At 39.1% G+C, this 22814-nt stretch overlaps 1 protein-coding gene across 3 annotated transcripts in view; it reads left to right on the top strand.

Annotated features, from left to right (window-relative positions):
• The window catches only part of SGCE (sarcoglycan epsilon), a 193345-nt gene that overhangs the window by 132080 nt on the left and 38451 nt on the right, over positions 1-22814 (top strand). For 2 of the 3 annotated variants that reach the window (XM_053714063.1, XM_053714062.1), the window contains one exon: positions 4604-4792. In XM_053714063.1, coding sequence (XP_053570038.1) covers positions 4604-4792 — 189 coding nt within the window. Of the gene's footprint in view, positions 1-4603; positions 4797-22814 lie in introns of those variants that run through there. The other variant, XM_053714064.1, reaches the window with a different exon arrangement.

The raw sequence follows: 22814 nt of genomic DNA, 5'->3' as shown, positions 1-22814 counted from the left end.
GGAAACAAAGTCAGAAAATGATCCGGACCCCCACACAGCCGCACCGGAGAGAACGCTAAACCATCTCTGAGGAGCTATGCAACAGAGCTGCAACATTCAGGAACAACAGGAAACAGCTAAAAGGGCGCCAAAAACGTCCTTGCTCTCTCAGATAAGCCTGCCCATTTTGGGCGTGGCCTAACAAACCTCCCGGTAGCCACAAAAACATGTACACCAAAGTGAAAACATAATAAACTGAGCCAAACATCCCCAGTGCCTGCAAAACTGCCATACAATAAACCGTTAACCTAGAAGGCTGATTGTATATTTAGACAGAATTAACTGTCACAGTGCCAAATTCTCCTATATCAAAACAGAGAAAGAAATAGGCACTTACCTCAAAAATCTGTCCGGCAGCAGGACAGCTCACTTGGTATGAGAGGGGCTTCCTACCTCACATGGACCTGTGGAAAAAAGAAAAGGCTGAGTAAACTTACTCAAACGTTCAACCAAGGGCAGCATGAAATTACTTGGGAGGCCCAGTGGGGATTATACCCCACAAGTTCCCAAATGCTTAAAAACCACCATTGCTCTACTGAAGAGACTAACATGGACTACGGCTAAACCCCAAAGAAAACCAGAGCAAACTAGCTCTGCTTAAAAAATAACAAACTCTTGATTGAAGAATCAGACACCTATCTTTACCCCTCCTTGCAACTGATACAAGCAAAGAGAATGACTGGGGATTGTGGGTAGGGGGAGTGGTATTTAACAGCTTTTGCTGTGGTGCTCTTTGCCTCCTCCTGCTGGTTAGGAGTGGTATTCCCAACAGTAATTAAGATGATCCATGGACTCACTGAGGCCCATTTATCAAGCTCCGTATGGAGCTTGTGGGCCCGTGTTTCTGGCAAGTCTTCAGACTCGCCAGAAACAGCAGTTATGAAGCAGCGGTCTAAAGACTGCGGCTCCATAACCCTGTCCGCCTGCTCTGAGCAGGCGGACAGGAATCGCCAAGATTCAACCCGATTGAATACGATCGGGTTGATTGACACCTTCCTGCTGGCGGCCCATTGGCCGTGAGTCTGCAGGGGGCGGCGTTGCACCAGCAGCTCTTGTGAGCTGCTGGTGCAATGCTGAATATGGAGAGCGTATTTCTCACCACATTTAGTGAGGTCTTGCGGACCTGATTTGCACTGTCGGATCAGGTCCGCAAGACCGTTAATAAATAGGCCTCACTGTATCATTAGAAAGAAAAATGGTTTGGAAATAGCAAAGTGCTACTTGTACTTATTGCCCAATAACTTGCAAAAAAAAGCAAAGAACATGTAAACATTGGGTATTTCTAAACTCAGGACAAAATTTAGAAACTATTTATCATGGGTGTTTTTTGTTGGTTGTAGATGTGTAACAGATTTTGGGGGTCAAATTTAGAAAAAGTGTGGGGTTTTTTTTTCAATTTTTCATCATATTTTATCATTTTTTATAGTAAATTATAAGATATGATGAAAATTATGGTATCTTTAGAAAGTTCATTTAATGGCGAGAAAAACAGTATATAATGTGTGTGGGTACAGTAAATGAGTAAGAGGAAAATTACAGCTAAATACAAACACAGCAGAAATGTAAAAATAGCCCTGGTCCCTAACAATAAGAAAATTGAAAAATGGTCTGGTCACTAAGGGGGTCACCCATGTCAGCTTTCTAATGCTCCATAATGCCCATGTCCATCCCCTGGAGACACCTTTCATTTTATCTAAAGAAAGTACCATAACAAAGCAGACATGAAAATTGTTACAAATATTTACATAAACTGTTTTGCAAGAATGTTTCTGTTGTAAGTATCGTTTTCCATAGGTTGTTGAGTGATGTGCGAGATATCATGACAGCTAGAGATGTAAATGGCAGGAGCACCATATCTTGTGGGTATAAAGTTTAGACACACTTTTTGCAGGCTGGGGGTCTCTAGGCACTAACAGGTAATCAAATCTAGAAACTACTTGTTTTAAAGGGACATGAAACACATTTTTTTTTCTTTCATGATTAAGATAGAGCATGCGATATTAAACAACTTTCCAATTTAATTCTATTATCTAATTTGTTTTGTTGTCTTGGTAATCCATGTTGAAAAGGAAACCTAGGTAGGCTCAAGAGCTGCTGATTGGTGGCTGCACGTATATGCCTCATGCTATTGGGTCATCCAATGCATTAACTAGCTCCCAGTAATGCATTGTTGCTTCTTCAACAAAGGATACCAAGAGAATGAAGCAAATTAGATAATAGGAGTAAAATGGAAAGTTGCTTAAAATTGTATGCTCTGTCTGAATCAAGAAAGAAAAAAATGGGTTTTATGTCCCTTTTAAGCCCAGAAGCATCTCTATCAAATAAAGCCCCTATATAGCATGGGATAGCCAAGTGATCGTCATGGTAACAGCGATCCCCTGGCGTAAGTAAATGTGTATTTATTTGAGTAGAAGCTCATTGGAGCACCGGGGTGCATATCAACATAGTATTAATATATCCAAAGACACTTATTTATATGAGGATAAATCATTCTTATTTTGACTATAGAGTCTACAAATAAAACTCACACACTGTTGCTTACAACCTTGTTTATTACGATTTTAATAAAATATGTATTTTTTCACAATTTTTATTGTAGATTTCTGAAGTCCTGAGATATACATAAAATAATGCTATACTTTCAACATGCTGAGAAAAAAACAACAACAAAATATAGTTTGTGTGGGTTTATTACTAAAAAATAACTTCCAGTAGTGCTAAAATGTGAGCAGAATCTAAAAGCTCCAAAACAGCTCAGTGCAAGGGTGTGAATTGGCTCACAAGTAGAGGGTTAATATAGGCTGTTTTATGTTAACAGTAGCATCATAAGCTAAAATGGTTATTTAAAAGGACATTACATACATTCTTTAAACTCCATGGAAATGTTTATTAATGGAAGATAAGCAACAATGCAATATATATATTAACGCTGCGGAATCTGTTCGCGATCTACAAATAACTGATATTAATACATTGATTATTTATTTTGCCTGCTTTTACTGTAATAAACCACCCTCCAGAGAAGCTTGTAAATTGTGCCAAAAAATAGCAGTCTTTTAAAACCTTTATTTTGTCATGTGGTGCTGACTTGCTGATATATAACATGAGTTTAATGTCCCTTCAATTAGAGGGATGTGAAGCCCACAATTTTTATTTCATGATTTAGATAGATCATGCGGTTTTAAAGAACTTTATAACTTCTATTATCTTTTGTTGAAAAGCAGGGATATAAGCTTAGGAGCCGGCCCATTTCTTGCAGCAGTTTTGCAAGAAAGTTATCCATTTGCAAGAGCACTAGATGGCAGCACTATTTCCTGCCATATAGTGCTCCAGATGCCTACCTAGGTATCTCTTTAACAAAGAATATGATGGGAACAAAGAAAATGTGATAATAGAAGTATATTGAAAACATTTTTTAAATGACATGCTCTGTCTGAATCACAAAAGAAAATGTTGGGTTTCATATCCCTTTAAGTGCAGTCATGTGATCCTTCAGGATGGCTAAGGATCCTCTGTTGTTATTTTTAGCTGAACTAATGGGAAGTATTATAACTACATTTTAGGCCGAATTATCAAGCTCCGAATGGAGCTTAATGCCCTTTGTTTCCGCGGGAACCTTCATGTTCATCGGCAACAGCAGTTATGAAGCAGCGGTCTGCCTCTGAGACTGCGGTCTGCAATCCGCCCAATCCTATATGATTGGGTTGATTGACACCCCCTGCTAACGGCTTATTGGCCGCGAATATGCAGGGGGCGGCATTGCACAAGCAGTTCTGGTGAACTACTTGTGCAATGTTAAATGCCGACAGCGTATGCTGTCGGCATACAGTGATGTCTGACGGATATGATACGCTACAGCGTATCATGTCGGACAGACATTGATAAATTGGCCCCTTAGTCTGTAAAATGACTTCAGAGTTTGGATGTTTAGAGAGAAACTTTGACAAGTGGACGAAAGCAGTTACACATTTCCTTCTTGCTTAGTTCCCCTTCTTTATTATGTAGGGTATATATCTTTACTATGTGATATGTATGTTAAAGGGACGGTCTAGTAAAAATTATACTTTCAGTATTCATGTAATTTTAAACAACTTTCCAATTTACTTTTATCATCAAATCTGCTTTGTTCTCTTGGTATTCTTGGTTAAAAGCTAAACCTAGGTATGGTCATATGCTAATTTCTAAGCCCTTGAAGGCCGCCTCTTATCTCAGTTTTCCCAGCTAGACAGTGCTAGTTCATGTGTGTCATAAAGGTAACATGTGCTCACTCCTGTGGAGTTATTTATGAGTCAGCACTGATTGGATAAAATGCAAGTCTGTCAAAATAACTGAGAGAAGGGGGCAGTCTGCAGAGGCTTAGAGACAAGGTAATCACAGAGGAAAAAAGTATATTACTATAACAGCAATGGTTATGCAAAACTGTGGAATGGGTAAAAAAGGGATTATCTATCTTTTTAATCAATACAAATTATGGAGTAGACTGTCCCTTTAATAATCACCCCTTTAATGATCACTTGGAAAATGATGATTATATTTATTTATTTATTTATCTTTTTTTTACCAGCATTCAGCTTGTGCACCACAGTGCTATCCAGAAATCTACTAAGGAGCTGCGAGACATGTCCAAGAACAGAGAAATAGCGTGGCCTCTCTCAACTCTCCCCGTGTTCCACCCAGTTACTGGGGAAATGGTGCCGCCGCTGCATACGGACAACTTTGACAGCACCAATATGCCGCTTATGCAAACCCAGCAGTAAGTAGGAAACCTTTTTGCTAGACTGAGCACTTAGATGACCAACAGATGGTACCGCATTAAAAGAGAGAAGACAGAAACTTAGCAGCTGTAAAAGGTTGTCAGTAGCAACACAGACTCACACAAAGGAAGCAAAACACTCAGAAGCCAGTGTTCCTAAATGAGAGGATTAACAAAAGAACCTATCGCCCATCTGTTGTTTCCCTGCACACAAATCACAGCACAAAGCTAACTGCTACTGCACAATGTATGCTTATAGAAGTGCTCTCCAATACTTAAAGGGGCAGAAAAGAAAAAAATGGGAAAAAACATAATAGATCAATGTTCTATTATCTTTTTAAAGAGCAGATTTAAAAGGGACGTGAAACCCCTTTTTTTTTCATGATTCAGAGCACAAAATGTTAAACAAATTTCCACTTTACTTCTATTATAAAATGTGCTTTAGTCTCCAGGTATCTTTTGTTTAAGGAGCAGTAATGCACTACTGGGGGCTAACTAATCATGTCAGGTAAGCCAATGACAAGAGGCAGAAACGTGCAGCCACCAATAAGCAGCTAGTTCACAGCTCCATGAGTCTACCTAGGTATACTTTTCAAACAAATGATAGCAAGAAAACAATGCAAATTAGATAATAGAGGCAAATTGGAAAGTTGTTTAAAATTGCATGTTCTATCAGAATCACAAAAGAAAAATTTGGGGTTTCCTATCCCTTTAATCCCTTCGCTATTGGGACTTTCAGAGAGGAACTTGCCCAAAATACTGGAGAATTTTTACTATTACTACATTTAAAGATAAATAGAGACTTGTTTTTTTTTATTTAGTCAAAACTATATATTTTTAGTAGACAACTCAAGGTATTGATCTAGGCCCATTTTGATATATTTTACCATTTCACCACCAAATGCGATCATATAAAAAAATTGTTAACTTTTTCACAAACTTTGGGTTTCTCACTGAAATTATTTACATACTGCTTGTGCAATGATGGCACAAATGGTCATAAAAGCTTCTTTGGAATCCCCTTTGTTCATAAATAGCAGGCATTGGTTTTGCCATTGTTTTTGGTAATTAGAATGCCGCTAAGTGCAGCTGCACACCACACTTCTATTATTCCCGGCAGTGAAGGTGTTAATCAGTTAGCTTGTAAGGGTAATTATACCTTTAGTGTAGAGATTACCCTCCCACCTGACACCTCCCACCCCCTGATCCCTCCAAAACAGCTTTCTTTCCTCCCTCACCACCCCCCCCCCCCTTGATTGCCACCATCTTAGGTACTGGCAGACAGTCTGCCAGTACGCAATTTACATTGTTTTTCAATTATTATTATTTCATCATTTATTTCTCTATTTTTTTCTGTAGTGTAGTGATCCTCCTCAACCCTTCCACCTCCCTGGTCCCCCAAATAGCTCTCTAACCCTCCCTCTCCCACAACTTTTGGCAATCTTTAGTACTGGCAGTTGTCTGCCAGTACCTATAAAATACATATATATTTTTTATATTTTCTGTAGTGTAGTGCTCCTCCACCTCCTGGCCATTCCAGCGTAATGACCATTTTTTCAGCGTTAAAAGCCGCACCGCACCGTAATGCAAAACTCATAATCTAGGTGAATGTGTAGAAATGTGTTGGTGAGTTGTGATAAAGCAATCCACTGGTATAGATCAATATACAGACTTAAAAACAGTGAACAGCAAATTATTTTATAGACACAAAAAGATTAATTTTACCATAAATGGGACATACCATAACATTACATATTCTGCACAAGGAAACAGTGCAGATTTGCAACATAGATATCAATTCAGTTTGGTGTGGTTAAATTACATACCTCTCATTTAGCCTTCACAAATGCAGTTGAGATTACTGACTGCCCTTGTGCACTTAAACCTTGCAAACAAATTCATGTTTGGTGTTTGAGAGGTCATATTGCAAGCCATCATCCATAGTGGGCCTGCTGGAAAGATAAATTATTTCATTTTATTTAATTTTCTTGTGTCTGAAATGTATATTGATATTTCTCTAACAAATATCATCATTGTCCTTTGTCATCAGTTAAGCTAGGATACAATGCAGTAGTCATTGTAAAAAGAGAAAATAACCTGTATTATCAGATCCCACAGAGAAAGTATCCGAGTAGCTTAAATTAATTCAGTGCCAAAGGGTTCACATTGGAGAAAAATATCTGGTTTGTAGCTTGCAGTGTTGAATAACTAAAGGCCCAATTTTAAAAAACTCTCCTTCCTGGAGTGAAGTTATAGTGCAGACTTCATAGCGAAAGAACTAATTTAAAGTAATGAGAAAGTAATGAAGCTCTCTAAGATAGTGAATCTCACATGGAAGAATTGCGTTTAACAGGGGAGCACCGGGCACTGAAATAAATTCTAAGTATGACGCAAATACAAATTAAACTAAAATGATTTCACTACATTTTATTTTACATTTGCTTCTAGTTTACTATACTTTACATTTCTGTCTGTTAAATAGTAAATTTTGCTTGCATACAGCTAGAAAGATAAATCAGTGAAGGTGCAACATGCTTAGAGGATATAATGAGAGAGTGAGAGAGTTTCAGACCAATCCAACGATCTCCCCTGTAACTTCTACTTTCTGAAACTGACAGGTGTCTTTCAAAGAGAAAATATACAAAATTGCAATGTAATTTGTAAAAAAAAGAACAAAAAACCCCCTGAAATATACAAAGCGTAATCCTAATTTGTTAGTTACACAGAAAAATCCAAAGTACAATCGTAATTTGTAAAATCACAATCCTAAATACACTGCTGTATACAAAATCTAAATGCATTAAACACAAAAAAGAAAGTGCAAAGCTTAAATGTCATAAAACATAATTGACAAAACATGAATTCTAAAATAAAATACAAAGCAGAAAGTGTTATGCAGTAGAATATTGTACTTGGATTTTCTCTCCTTCATATCCCGAACAAAATAGAACACCTCCTAGATAGATTTTGGAAAATTAGCTTTCTAGAAACCTAAAGCACTGAAGGATCAATTTAGATAATTTTATCTGAGCACAGAGCTTTAGAGAATCAGACCTCAGATGATCAAGTGACCTTCTCTGTATGTGATCTTGTATAGAAAATATACAGGGATTTCATATCATCAGGGGTATCTCTAGACCTTAAGATTTGGAGATTTACTAAATGCAAAGGCTATTATAATTGATGGTGAGCTCATCTTCTGCTTCTTATTCCTTTATTTATTTATTTTTTATATCTCACTTTTACCTCTATTATCTCTCTATGGGCCCCATGTACTAACTGACAGCTAGACAAGGTCTATCTACTCTCTTTTGTGGCGAATGAGCAGCAGATGAACGCAGTTATCATTGCACAAGATTTCCTCATGCAGCACTGCCACCTACTGTCAATTACCATGAATAAATGTTCCATTAAAATGCACAGTGCAGTCAATATGCATTTTTCAGTTGTGTTCTCTTTTAAAGGGAATTACAACTTGTGATGCAAAATATGATACTTACACCTGAACTGTGCATGCAATACATTTTAATTCAGTAATCCTAAAACATCTTAGAAAACAATGCAGATAATCTCATTGCCTCTTGTTTCCATGAGAAGAAACATTCCCTTATCAACATACAGAAATACAGATTCCTTGGCAGTCATATTTTTTTAAATTTATTAATGCATCTAACAGGCCCAAACTCTCTATCTGCTGCAAGGTTAAATGTCTTATGTGTATGAGATTTTTTTATTTTTTTTTTAAAGTTCTAGAAGAAGGAAATTTTGAAAATTATTTCCAAATATGTTTCCTGAAAGAAGATTTTTATCATCAATAACTTAGTGCACATTCAGTAAATTATTTTGCCTTCTGTTGCTTAGAATCCAGGGGAATGGATGAAAGATATACCTCAAAGCATGGGCCAGGTAAAGACTCTGAGGCCGATTTACCAAATGTCTGTCGGACCTGATCCGTCAGTGCGGATCAGGTCCGACAGACATCGCTGAATGCAGAGAACAATACGCTCTCCGCATTCAGCATTGCAGCAGCAGCTCACAAGAGCTGCTGGTGCAATGCCGCCCCCTGCAGACTCGTGGCCAATGGGCTGCCAGCAGGGAGGTGTCAATCAACCCGATTGTACTCTATCGGGTTGAATTGTGGCGATTCCTGTCCACCTCATCAGACTAGGCGGACAGGGCTATAGAGCAGCGGTCTTTAGACCGCTGCTCCTTAACTGGGTTTCTGGTGAGTCTGAAGACTCGCCAGAAACACGGGCCCTCAAGCTCCGTCCGGAGCTTGATAAATGATCCTCATTGTGTCTGAATCAAAAAATTAAATGACACCTTAAACCACTACAATGTGAAACTATAACTAGCACAGCATTTCATTAAAGGCAAAACAGATAAAAAAAAGATATACACAAAGTAACGGGTTTATTTATATTATTTAAGACAGAAATATTCTGCCCATGTAATGTCCTTGTCAATGCTACCTGTACCCATGGTCCCACCAGGACCCATTATATGGCTGGCCCTGCTAAAAGCAGTTCATGTTAATGCTTGTTAAAAAGGGCTTCCAGTCTCTGATTGCCTTCTGTGACCATCTCCCATATGAACTGTAAGTGATTGTTTATCAAGATAAGTGCCACCACAGACCTAGACATAAACATAATGCTAAAAGCATAAACAAGAGATTGACATAGACATAGACAGAACTAAAATGAACCAGCACTGTGTATAGTACTGTAGCAGTAGTGTGAAATGGGAGAGTAGAGGACCCCATGAAGAGCACAATAGGATCCCTAATGATACTGAGTCTTAGTTCGTATAAGTGTGTTGTAAATGAATCTCTGTCCGGTCAAGCATATCCCTTGTAACAGAAGACTTTATGTTTCGCTCTTATTGACATATGATATTGCTGACACATAATCAGTCATTAACTTCACATACGCTCTTCTTAAATTTTGCTGTAACTATTTCAGTATTAGCAAATACATACAGAAAGAGAACAACAGCTCAGTAGCTTGTTCTATGGTGAGTTACCTGGGAGCCTCCTCTTTTAGCCCATTGTGCTTTTTACAAAGGATAATTTTCCTGAAGTATCTCAGTCTGATTCTGCCTAACAAGGTAAGTCTAGCCTCGAAATACCAGGCAATCCTCCTCTGAACAAGGAACATGGCAACCCCAGACAATTGCTTCTGCCTTTTTTGGGCCTCATCAGCGAGGTGCAGCCATATTCCTTTTAAGCACATTGGGCAAGGAGTCCACATCGAGTTTCTCTTATCACCCTTAGGAATACCCCACAGAAGCATATATGTATATCCTGTGAATCTTGAACATGCTCAGTAGGAGCTGATGCTGTAATAAGTTTGCATATAAAAAGATTGTGAACATTTGGGGGGCGGAGCCTAGCCACGCATGGCTGTGCATTAAAAGAGCTCTGATACCCCAAGTACTTTCACGACCAAAAACTGCAATCATTCTCATTAAAAACTTCAGCTAAGAATATCTTAAAGGGACATGAAACCCAAAAATGTTCTTTCATGATTTAGGTAACACATAGGATCTTAAACAACCTTCTAGTTTACATTTATTATCAAATTTGCTTCATTCTCTTGGTATCATTTGTTGAAGGAGCAGCAATGCACTACTGGTTTCTTACTGAACACATGGCTGAGCCAATGAAAATCGGAAAAAAATATGCAGCCACCAATCAGCAGCTGGAGCCTAGGTTCTTTGCTGCTCCTGAGCTTACCTAGATAAACTTTTTAGCAAAAGGATAACAAGAGAAGGAAGCAAATAAATAATAGAAGTAAATTGGAAAGTTGTTTAAAATTGCATGCTCTTTCTGAATCATGAAAGAAAAAATGTGGGTTTCATGTCCCTTTAAGGTCTCATGAACCTCCTACCACAATCTGACACCATTCCAGATTATCTAAGCACAACATACTGTCGGAGCCATCACAGGCCTAGAGGAGGCCACTAGTCAAGCGGATCGCACGGAGGTGTAAGTCTAACTAACAGAGAGACATAGCCAGTGATACCTGTTACCAACAGTGAATAACCCCCGGATTGGTGACATAATCACTAGCGGAAAGAGGGCTTGGGGCTGCACAGGTGATGCACATGCTCCAGCGATTCCAACAGAGAAGAACTACGTCTTATCCTGAGGCAAAGGTGATCCTGACTGACTGCAAATCAGCCACTATCTTTACCGCGCCAAACCCCCATAGTGAAATTGACAGTTTGACAAGGCAAGAGGTCGGAAGGGGTGGCTTGAGAAGAGATAGACAAAGTTGTGCCTTCTGCAGAGTTAGGATTGACCGTACAAACGCTTCCTGGAGACCCACAGGCACTGACTCTTGCAACTCATAGTACCCCCAAGGAACGGCTTGGTGATAAACCACACTAACCGCTAACCCTAAAGCATAACTAAGCTGGGGGCATAAGGAGTGAGAACAGGCCAACTTCAAGGTGCAGTCTATAATTAAGTTCAAAGCAATCTCAGCCTGCAATAGTTCATCAAACATTTGACAAGCATCCACATCTAAAAGCTACATAAAAACAGACATACACTGTGATGCCAAATAAAAGAAACCCTAGGCCTTCTAAGGGTAATCAGTCAGCAAATATGGATAACTACTTGATCCAGGTAGACCAAGCTACCAGCAAAGAAACACAAGAACAGTCTCAGCACAGATCTGTGATCTGAACCTGACGTCATCACTAAAGAAGACCTAAAGTTTTTGTCCTCTAAAGAAGACATAAGGAAGCAATGCTTGATGTAAAGGCTATGTTTAGGGAGTTAAAAAAAGATATTGTGGCAGTTGACCAGAGAGTGTCACAATTAGAAGAAAAACAGGAAAATCTCTGCTCTGATCTGCAACATCAAACTAGCTGTTTACAATCTCAAGAAATAGTGGTCCAGAACCTCATGGAACGCATTGAGGATTTAGAAAACAGGTGCAGGAGGAACAATCTGAGGCTGCAAAATGCTCCTGAATTTATGGGCCCTGACGCACTAAATTACTATTTACAAGATCTGTTTAGAGCTATCAAAAATGCTCCTGCAGTGGCGGAGATCCATATAGAGCGAGCACATAGGGCTCTTCGCCCCAATCCACCCTCTAGATCACCACCCAGAGAAGTCGTCATCAAACTCTTATCATTCAGAGACAAAGAAGAAATTCTCAGGCATGCAAGAGTAAAACACCCATTAACACACAATGTCCTAGACATTCAAGTATACTCAGACCTCTGCCCAGCCATTCTCCAGAAGAGACGAGATTTGAAGTTCATCACTTCAACGCTAAAAGAGTGAAAAATCCCATATAGATTTTCCAACCAGTATCATAGCCTTTAAGGACAATAACACAGCTGTCTTGTTTAACAAGACCCTTGGCACGAATAGTAAACCACCTTCCTTAATGTCTAGGGAGCAGGAGGAACCGGCAACAAATGTTCCTAATGATATTGAGAACCTACCTGGATGAAAATGGGACTATCAAGAATACCACACTGTAGTGACACTCTACAGAATTCAAGGTCATGGAGAAGAACAAAGACCTAAACAGCTAAGTTGTTGAATAATGCATCAATATTTTTATTAGTTGATTTGTTGTTTAGAGGTTGAGTTTATACGGGTTATAGCAATTAGTAGAGACCTAAACAAATAAATTAGATTACTCGTCTGAGCCTAGACTGGAACAGAGGTCTACAATGTGTATGCCCTAATACTATATAGACACCAAGATATAATTCATAACAAAGAATTGTTGGTTGCGCTGATGCCAAGCTTATACTCTTGTTGACGCTGGAATATAGAACAGTTGCTATCTTTTTATAGCGGGTAACATAGCAACTTGGCGTCACCGGAACCAACTACCAAAGGGCTAAAAAATAGAAATCTAACCAATATGTTGAATGTTCATGAGCACCTTCTTTATTTGTTCATAGATTGCACCAAATATATTGTACACGTTTTATGTTTGCTTAGTGAAAGTACTACCCCTGATTATTTGTTTTTGATATATTTGTAACACGTGACAGATTTGTTGTCAACTTATTTCATTTGTTATTTGTTGTACACCCCTCCTTTCCCCCCACCACCAATGCATAAATATATTTCCCGGGCTCCTGACCCCCTTGTGGGGACACAATACAGAGCAGCACAACTAATTATCCCAGATCACTTACCCCCTTCCCATCCCCTCCTATATGGATAAACTAAACTCCACAGCCACATTTATCACTAACTTTGCTAATCCATCCCACTTCCCCCTACCTCCCCCTTCCCCCCTTTTTTTCCCCTCTCCCTCCTCAATGGCTCTCTCACAAAGCCATAAAGATAATATAACTGTGGAGCTTGTCTCCATCAATGTTAAAGGGCCACTGTAAGTAAATATTTTCTATGCCTGTTACTAACTAACTACCCCAAATACGCTTTTTATCAATAGCATTTCATTAACATATCTCTACAGTATATCAGAAATCTTGTCTGCAAATTTAATTGTTTTCCAAACCCACTCCGTGGGTATCCTTTGCTCTGTACCAATCCGTTTACAAAACCTAGGTTTCAAAATGGCGCTTTAAACACAAAGTTATTGGTTTAAGTATTTTGAACATGCAGTGCTGAAAATAGTGGGCAGGATAACGTGACATCATCGGTGAATAAAAGATATAACTTTTAGAACGTTATGAAACTTCGTTTTGGAGAAAATATAGGTCAGTAGGTTTTAACTAATGTTTATTAACTTGTTATATGTTAGTTGTTTAGCTTAAAAATTATAACAGAAAGTAATCCTTTAAGGGCTTTAATAGTCCTGGAAAATGATCCATAGCGACAAGGGACTTAGACAGACTCAGAGATGACATTATATATGTTCAAGAAACTCACTTCTCCAAAAATCACGAACCTAAGTGGTATAACCGCTAACTACCCAAAAGCCTACTTTGCTTCCGGCCCATCAAAGAAAAATGGGGTGGAAATACTCCTTAGACATAGAATAACCTTCCAAATTGCACATGAGTTTAAAAACCCAGATGGTAGGTTTCCGATCCTGGCTGGCACTCTATATGGAAAACAAATAACTATGGCCAATTTATATTTCCCTAACCAGTCTCAATCTTCCTTTTTTAAGAATGTGGCCTGAAAAATCCTTGAAGTGTTGACGGGTACCATATTTTTCAGAGGTGATTTTAATGTTTCTCTAAATCCAAAATTAGATACCTAGGATGGCATCTCCAGTGCCCCCTTAAAATATTAAAGAATATAAAAACCTCACTAAAAGAATTGGCACTACATGATATATGGCGCACCTTACATCCTACAACTAAGGACTTTACTTTTTTCTCACACCCTCATAGAAAATACTCCAGGATTGATTACCTTTTCACAGACACAACAGGTCTTACAATCACTCCTCAATGCAATATAAAGCCGATAACCTGGTCCTACCATGCTCCTGTCACATGCTCCGTGCTATGGCCCAATACTTGACGACCAGATGCTAAATGACCCACTAATAAAGCAGATTTACAGAACGTACTAGAGAAATACTTCAGTCTTAATGAGACTGAACATCCTGATAATACCACTGTTTGGGAGGCACACAAGTGTGTAGCCCGAGGGATACTAATCAGACACAAAACAAATCTTAATAGGCAGAGAAAAGAACATTATAAGGCACTACTAGATCAAGTCTCATATGCAGAACAGGCACATAAAGAGCATCCTGAAGACGCAGTACTATAAACGAATTTTGAACAAGCTAAATCAAACTTGCTCAACCTAATGCAAAAAGAGCATAAAAAAACCTTATATCTCAGACAACATTATTTCGAGCAGAGAGATAAAGCAGGTGGCTACCTGCCCGGGCCATAACACACAAAAACCTTAAAGCATATGTCAGAGCGTACCGATAAAAGCAGACGGTATATCAATCACTAATACATTTGGGACATTCTACTAGGCACTATACAACATTCACCACAGGGAAGACCCAGAGAGGGAAATCCACCCTCAGCTGGAATCAAATCAGGCCATACAAAAATACCTATCAGACGTAGACATGGCAAAACTTTCAGGGGAAGACACTGAATACTTAGAGACATCACTTACTTTAGAGGAAATATCAGAAGCTATCAAGGCCTCACGACTAAGTATTATAAAAACTTCTCTGAGATATTGGCACCACGTTTATTAAATATTTTCAATGGTTTGGCAGAATCCCCAACTTTACTGGGCACTATGTTACAGCAGTGACGTGCGGTGAGGTCAGAAGCTGGTGAGGCAGTGGCCATGATATGCGAGACACACGTATATGCACACATACATGCTCTCTCATAATTACACATGCACATACAGATGATCTCTCTAACACACACACACACGCAAACACACACACACCTGCTTTGTCACTCACACATGCTCTCATACTTACACATACAGATGATCTCTCACAAACACATACACACATAGATTTTCTCATACTTACACATGCACATACAGATGATCTCTCTCTCACAAACACACACACAGATGCTCACTCATACTTGCACACAAACACACATGCACACAAAGATGCTCTGTCCCACACAAACACAAATGCTCTCCACCCTGCAAAAATCCTCCATCTGTGGAGGTTACTAAAGATGAAGATACAAAGTGAATTCTAGCTTTTGGGTACAATAAAAGGCTAACAACCCCTAGCAAGTAATGTTTCCACTAAGCAGAACATACAGGAGTTTTCACGTGTGATTAGACTCAATGCTGTAATTTCAGCACTGTGGTTACTGCTTGTTTCACTGTCTTATTTTTAATGAAATATGGTGTTTCCTGAATGCTTGCTTAAAAGTTCCCTTTATATTATCAATATTAACCAGTAGCCACATAATTTTCCAGCAAACCTAAGAACATTCTATTAGCTGTTATTTCTTCTGGAGAGAGTGATGAAAACAGTGGGAATGAGATAGTGGAAGAAAGGGAATGGAAGGTGAGAGAAAAGAGAGAGAAGGGGGAATGGAGAGAGAACATGTAAAGTGGAGAGAAATATACAGGGAGAAATGGGGAAGTGAGAGAGGACAGAAATTAAGCAAATAAAGAAAGGTAAGAGAATGATGAGGGAGAAGAGGAAGAGTTGAAGAGGGAGGGGGTAGAGAGGGGAATAAAGTATGGAGAAAGTGTAAATAGAGTGAGAGAAGAAAGATAGAGAAGGGATATAGAATGGAGTAAGTTGGATCAAAGAGAGAATAGAGAGCCTGTATAGAGAGAGAGATGAAATGGGGGCACAATACACAGGGGAAGAGAGAGAAGAAGATAAGAGAGGGAGAGACAGTAAGATCTGAGAGTGGAGAAAGAGCAAGAGAAAAGAAAGAGGGGGAACAAAAAGAGGAGAGAGTAAGAAAAAGAAGAAATACATACTTTTTTCCCTTCAGTCACACATTCAACACAGTTCCCTATGCAAAGCATAAACTCTCATGTCCCTCAGGGGAAGACTTCTGTGTGTGTATATATAGGACTTGCATGTATGTGTATGGCTGAGCAACACAATTATTTTACATTTATGTCAGTATAACAATCTTGCTAGCAGTATGTACCACTCTACAGACCTGATAATGTGCTGAAAAAGCAAAAGTATTACCCCCCTGCACTCAATTTAATTGTTTTATAAAGAAACTAGGTGAACATAACAATATAACTCAGACAATTTTTTACATTAATTAATCCAGGTGATTCACTTTTTTAACAGGAGACTTGCATAGCTTCCAAGGATAAATTACTCATTTTAAACACTCCAAATCACTTGCTGGCTGCTGTTCTGAAAATCAGCATTTTATTTCCTGAGAGCTGGCTGTCATAACCACTTGACTACACACAGTATATATAGTAATAATACACATACTGTGCCATTGATTAACTAGTGTGTCTCTCATGTTAGCCACATTCATTTAACTTTTCTTTATGGGGCAGCTCTCATTTTTATAATGCTCAAACCTAAAGCAACAGAAAACTATCAGCTCATTCAATTATACCACTGCAGTCCTACTACTGCAAAAACATTATATGCAGGAGAAAAATCAAGTCCTGGTGTTGATTCTATCAGGTAAAAAAAGAACTGCAGGAATATTGTGGTTTCCCTTTAAAAGCACAACACTGTAATGCAATTAATTGGCTCGCTTGATGTGGATATATACACTTAATCTGAGGTCAGTTCTTCGATCACAGAAGTGCTAACTTAAAGACCTATAACATCCCACTCCTGACCTTCAAGAGCCCCAAAGCATTGCCCTCCTTTCAGCAGCATTGTCATGTGCAAAGCCAAAACACATAAAGTTCCAATGTTAAAACCACCTTCTTAAATGAATGGTCAACTCCCACCTCACAGCAAACATCTTTCCCCCGGTTGTGCAGTTTCTGCTAATGGCAGGTTATAAGGGGATTACATCCAGTAAACAAAGGCTGAGGCACCCTTCAAGTACCAAGCAAACAGATAATATGCCCATATCCAAAGAACAGATCTCACCCATGTGCTGCCATATTCACTGACAAATACATAGGAGCAGACATGTCTAACAGCTATATAGCTAATAGCTGTAACCCCTTGCATACCAGAGGGGTTAGGAAAATATTTACAAAAGCTTGTTTAGCAGCATTGCAGCATTGATAATATGAGGAGCACATATTTTCACATATGTCTAATAAGTGCCCCGGCAATGCATGTTGGGACTGTATAAACACATACAGCGTATGTGACCGCGCACACACATGACTATCAGCATAAATAAATAATACATCATACATATAGCATACAGGAATATTTCACGCCTTCTGCTGCTTTGTCAAAGCCACTCAGGCTATAGGTAGTTATAAAATAGCAAATCACGATGGAATAAAATGTAAAAGCAGTGGAGATCAATAAGATCATTTGATAATATAAACTCATACACTGTATGTGACCGCGCACAAACATATCAGCATGCACAAATATTAAATCATACAGCAATGTACCTAGACTCACTAGTGTGCAAGTGGTAGTGGGTTGTGTAACTTACTCTCTCAGGCGGTGGCCGGCTCATCAGAATAAAACAGTGTGGAAAAAAAAAAGTAGTAGAATAGATTACTTACCCAATACCAAAAAGTAACGGTCCTCAGCGGGTGCGGCTCACTCCTTGGCTGCTTGACACTGATTGCGTTGGATCTTCCTTCCAGCAGCCTGGCTTCTCACAGTGCACTGTCCACGTGTCTCAGCTGAGGGCTCCAAGGTTCCCTCCAGCACTTCCGCACACTGCTCCGCATCGTCAGCAGTCACGTGACATGACTGACAAGACTGCTGCTGTTTGGCTCCCCAAGGCTGCTAGAAGAGCAGCCTCAAATGGGAGCATATGGGTTCAGCTTTTAGGCACCAGTGGGTGGCGCTGGCTCAGTTGTGGCTCAGGCAGGCATGTTGTGCAATGGATGGAGGACAGCGGACCAGCTCGCTGCCTACCTTCTATTACGCAACATGGATGATACCATGTATGCCGGACCAGGGGGGGGTGGAAAAAAAATAAACATTTTTTTTTTTTTTTAAATAATAATAATTCTAAAAATAAATGTTTTTAGTCATTAGGACAGGGGAAGCACTGCCTCACCTGCCTCTAATGACTGCACGTCACTGTGTTACAGGCCCACATGGCAGTGATTCGTAAACCAGGAAAACCCCCAAACCATTCCGAGAATTATAGACCAATATCACTGCTCAACACGGATGTCAAAATTCTGGCCAAAGTCTTAGCCAAGAGATTAAACAGATTATTGCCCCAACTGATCTCGTCTGATCAGGTGGGATTCGTCCCGACCCGAGAGGCCCGGGATAATACTCTCAAGGTCCTGCAATTAATCACGTTCTCACATAACAATTCAGTTCCCCTCACATTGGTCTCGACAGATGCTGAAAAAGCGTTTGACCGGATCAACTGGTCTTTCATGCACTCTGTTCAGCCAAATTAGGAATTGGACCCAAATTTACCAATACAATTTTTCCCTTTACTCATCACCAAACGCAAAGGTTCACCTGAATGGCTTCTTTTCCAATACATATACAATCACCAATGGTACGCAGCAGGGTTTCCTCCTGTCCCCATTATCATTTGCTCTCATGATAGAGGCTTTGGCGTACAAAATACCTGCAAACCCAAAAATATGCGGCATTAGGATAGGGCAACGAGAACACAAATTAGCATTGTATGCGGATGATATCCTCTTAACTATAACTGACACAGTACAATCACTGCAGGCGTCGCTTGAAGAATTTGAAAAATATGGAGCGGTCTCAGACTTTCTCCTTAATCCTTCAAAATCTGAAATACTAAATATAACGGAGTACCCAACGGTTTCTAATGAATTATAGAGTAACTGTCCCCTCAAAATAGCAACGCATGGTCTCAAATATCTAGGAACCACTCTTAAATCTAAGATCAAGATACTGTTGACTACAATTATAGACAAATTAGAGACGAGATCCTCAAAGACCTATCGAACTGGCAGAATAAAAATATCTAATGGCTGGGCTGCATAAATGTTATGAAAATGAATATCCTTCCCAGGATGCTTTACGTCTTGCAGACAATCCCCTTACACTCTTCCTCACATTTCTTACACCAAATCCAAACTGCAGTATAAACATGTATTTGGAAGGGAATAAGGCCTACAATCAATCAGTAAACAATTTACCTACCGTGAGACAGAGGTGGAATAGGAGTCCCGAAACTCGAAGAATACAGAAAAACCATATATCTGCAGAGATTAATAGAGATTAATAGAATGGAGCTACTCATCACCCAACAAACCCTTGCATAGGTGACACCAGCCCGACGCCCTAAACTGATCAAGAAATATCCTCTAATCAATGAAGTGTTTCAAGAATGGGATAAGATGACCCGACTGGAAAAAAGTTTTTCTACCCCTAGTTCACCACAAACACCAATATAGGATAACACGGACATAGGGATAGGGGGCGACTCTGACACATCCAAACACCCATACCCTCTAACACACACAGCTATAATTAATATCTTCCACCAAGGGAAAGTTAAATCACAAGCCAAACTGGCTGAGTGGGATAATCGGACATTTACCTCATGGTTCCGAATGACACAAATCACTCACTACTACATGACGCACAAAGATAAACCCTCATTGACCAGACGAAAAATACCTTTTGAAGCACTGTGCACCGCTACACAGACCCCAGGGCATCTTATATCCTTGCTATACAAGCTTTTGCTTGTAGAAGACGACTCATTCCTCCCATCATATACACAGGCCTGGCGCAGAAATCTGGGGCAGGAGCTGGAGACAGCGGACTGGCTAAATTTTTTTGCAAAGGCAAAGAAAACATTGGTATCCACCAAAATACAAGAAATGCATTACAAGTTCTTAAGTAGGTGGTACTACCCAGGTGTCGATGGGGGTTGCTGAAAGGGTGTGGAGATGAAGGCACCTTCATGCACATTTGGTGGTCTTGCCCACGCATCTGTCCCTTCTGGGATGACATATACTTGGAAATAAGTAGAACTCTAAAAATCACCATCCCACCTAACCCGAACCACTTAATCTATTGGGAACTGCCCAGAGTGATGGAGGAAGCCAAAGATCTTTAACTCCTTCTAATGCTCAATGGCACAAAGGGCCTTATACCAAAATACTGGAAATCACAAAATACCCCAAGTGTGAGAGAGTGGATGGCCAGGATCGGAGATGTGCTACAATTGGAGAGGTACCACTATCTGAAGTCGGGCAAAGTAACAACCCATGAAATTATGCCTCTGACTTGGGAAGGAAAAGGTCTTTGAGCCAGCTAAACATATTGCAATGGTCTGTTTGGGCCCTCCATTCCGTTTTTTTCTCATCCCTGTCTTCCCCTTCCCTTACCTACTAACAAAATGCCTCAAACCTATACCCAGAATGATATGAGTAAACTGATTGTAACACAGAGTACTATTAAACTGAAACCTATATTTAATGTAAAATACCAGATTGTCATGTGAAATATACCAGTGATGTTACTTACTTAAAAAATCTAAAATGGAACTTTACAAGCTCAAAAAATGGCTTAATCTATGAGACAGATTTGTTGGCACTGCTAATGAACCTCAAAGCTCACAAAGGAGAGAGAAAGCGAGAAGAAAGGACAAATCTTGCACATATATATCATGGACACATGTAACATTTATAGCAACTTTTTCCTGTATTGTCTTCTTTTCTTCATACAATAAAGCTTGTTTAAAAAAAAAAAAAGATTGTGAACATTTAGATAATGAAAGTGAATTGGAAAGTAGTTTAAAATGATGTGCTTTATCTGAATCATGAAAGTTTAATTTTGACTAGACTGTCCCTTTAAAAGTGGGAAGCTAAAAATGCATTTAACCTTGGTCCATTATTCCCAGAAAAGCATTATTATTAGTATTCTTTGAACAGATTTAAAGGGACAGTGTACACAAATTTTAATATAACTACATGTAACAGACACTGCTATAAAGAAGAATATGCACAAATACTGATCTAAAAATCCAATATAAAACCTTTTAAAAACTTACTTAGAAGCTCCCAGTTTAGCACTGTTGATGCGTTTAGGATGGGACACACAGACAAAGGGGCTGAGAGAGCAGAAAAGCAGACAATCACTTCTCCCCTGCATATGAAAAAACAGATTACACAAACAAGAGAAAGCAGAAATCTGTAGACATCAGTATACATCTGATACTTTGGGGTTTGGTTAGGAGTCTGAAAATCAGCACACTATTACTAAAATAAGCAAAACTATACATTATTACAAAAACATCCCCAGATGGGCTATATAAATGGATTATCTACAAAAAAATGTATACAAAGAAAAATCTTGTGTACAATGTCACTATTACTTACAAATTATACAAGGGATGCAAAAAAGGAAAGCCAGATATGTTTTGACATGGCAATATAAATAACACTTGTGATTAATATTCTCCTTATCGTTACTCCTTATATAGAACATTTACAAACAGATGTGAGAATAGTGGAGGGAAGGTCCTACTTTTTCATTGATTTAAACAGGTAATTAAAGTAAAAGCATATAGGGTCTAAGAACCCAAGTACCACGGACATTACTCACTAACCTTACTCACCTAAATGTTTCAATCTCTAAGCCTATTATTATGTTATGTTAATTTAAACTGCAATTTCTACAGGCTTGCCCAAGATCTCCTTTGATGCATTAGATAACCTAAATGCAGATATAACAACTCAGGAAGTAATTTCAGCAATTAAAGACTTAAAACCAGGAAAGGCAACTGGCCAGGACGGTTTTCCGAGAGAGTACTACAAGCTTTTTAAAAATATCTTGATCCCTCATTTAGTAAAATTGTGCAACTATATACTTGGAGGACATGAAGTACCTCCTGAACTCCTTACAGCCAAAATTGTAGTTATCCCCAAACCTGGAAAAGACAAAAACTACTGTAAAAACTATAGACCAATTTCTTTAATTGATCAAGACCTGAACATTTTCACGAAAATCCTGGCAAACCGTCTGAAGCAGATCTTACCAAAGTTAGTCCACCTAGGACAGGTGTGATTTATTAAGAGAGAGGCAACGGATAACACTAGAAAAATGGTTTCCCTAATTGAATATCTGCAGGTCACAAAAACACCTTCTCTGCTTCTCTCGTTGAATGCAAAGAACGCGTTTGATAGGGTCGATTGGGAATAAATATACAATGTATTAATTGGAATGGGATTTAATGGTCAGTTTATCACAGCCTTACAGGGAATATACTCTAGATCAACAGCATATATCAGAACACTAGGGCACCAATCCACTTGCATACCGATATTAAATTGCACCAGACAGGGCTGCCCACTATCCCTCCTGCTGTTTGCAATCTGTATTGAACCCCTAGCATTACATATCAGAAACAGCATGGATATACAAGGAGTAACACTACATAACAACGAATATAAAATCACATTATTTGCCGATGATGTGCTGTTATCTCTGACCAAACCACTGACCTCCCTCCCTAT

This window comes from Bombina bombina, chromosome 5, assembly GCF_027579735.1.
Source record: "Bombina bombina isolate aBomBom1 chromosome 5, aBomBom1.pri, whole genome shotgun sequence".
Classification (NCBI taxonomy): Eukaryota; Metazoa; Chordata; class Amphibia; order Anura; family Bombinatoridae; genus Bombina; species Bombina bombina.
The sequence above is the reverse complement of the archived record's forward strand: the minus strand, read 5'-3'. Positions and strand labels throughout refer to the sequence as shown.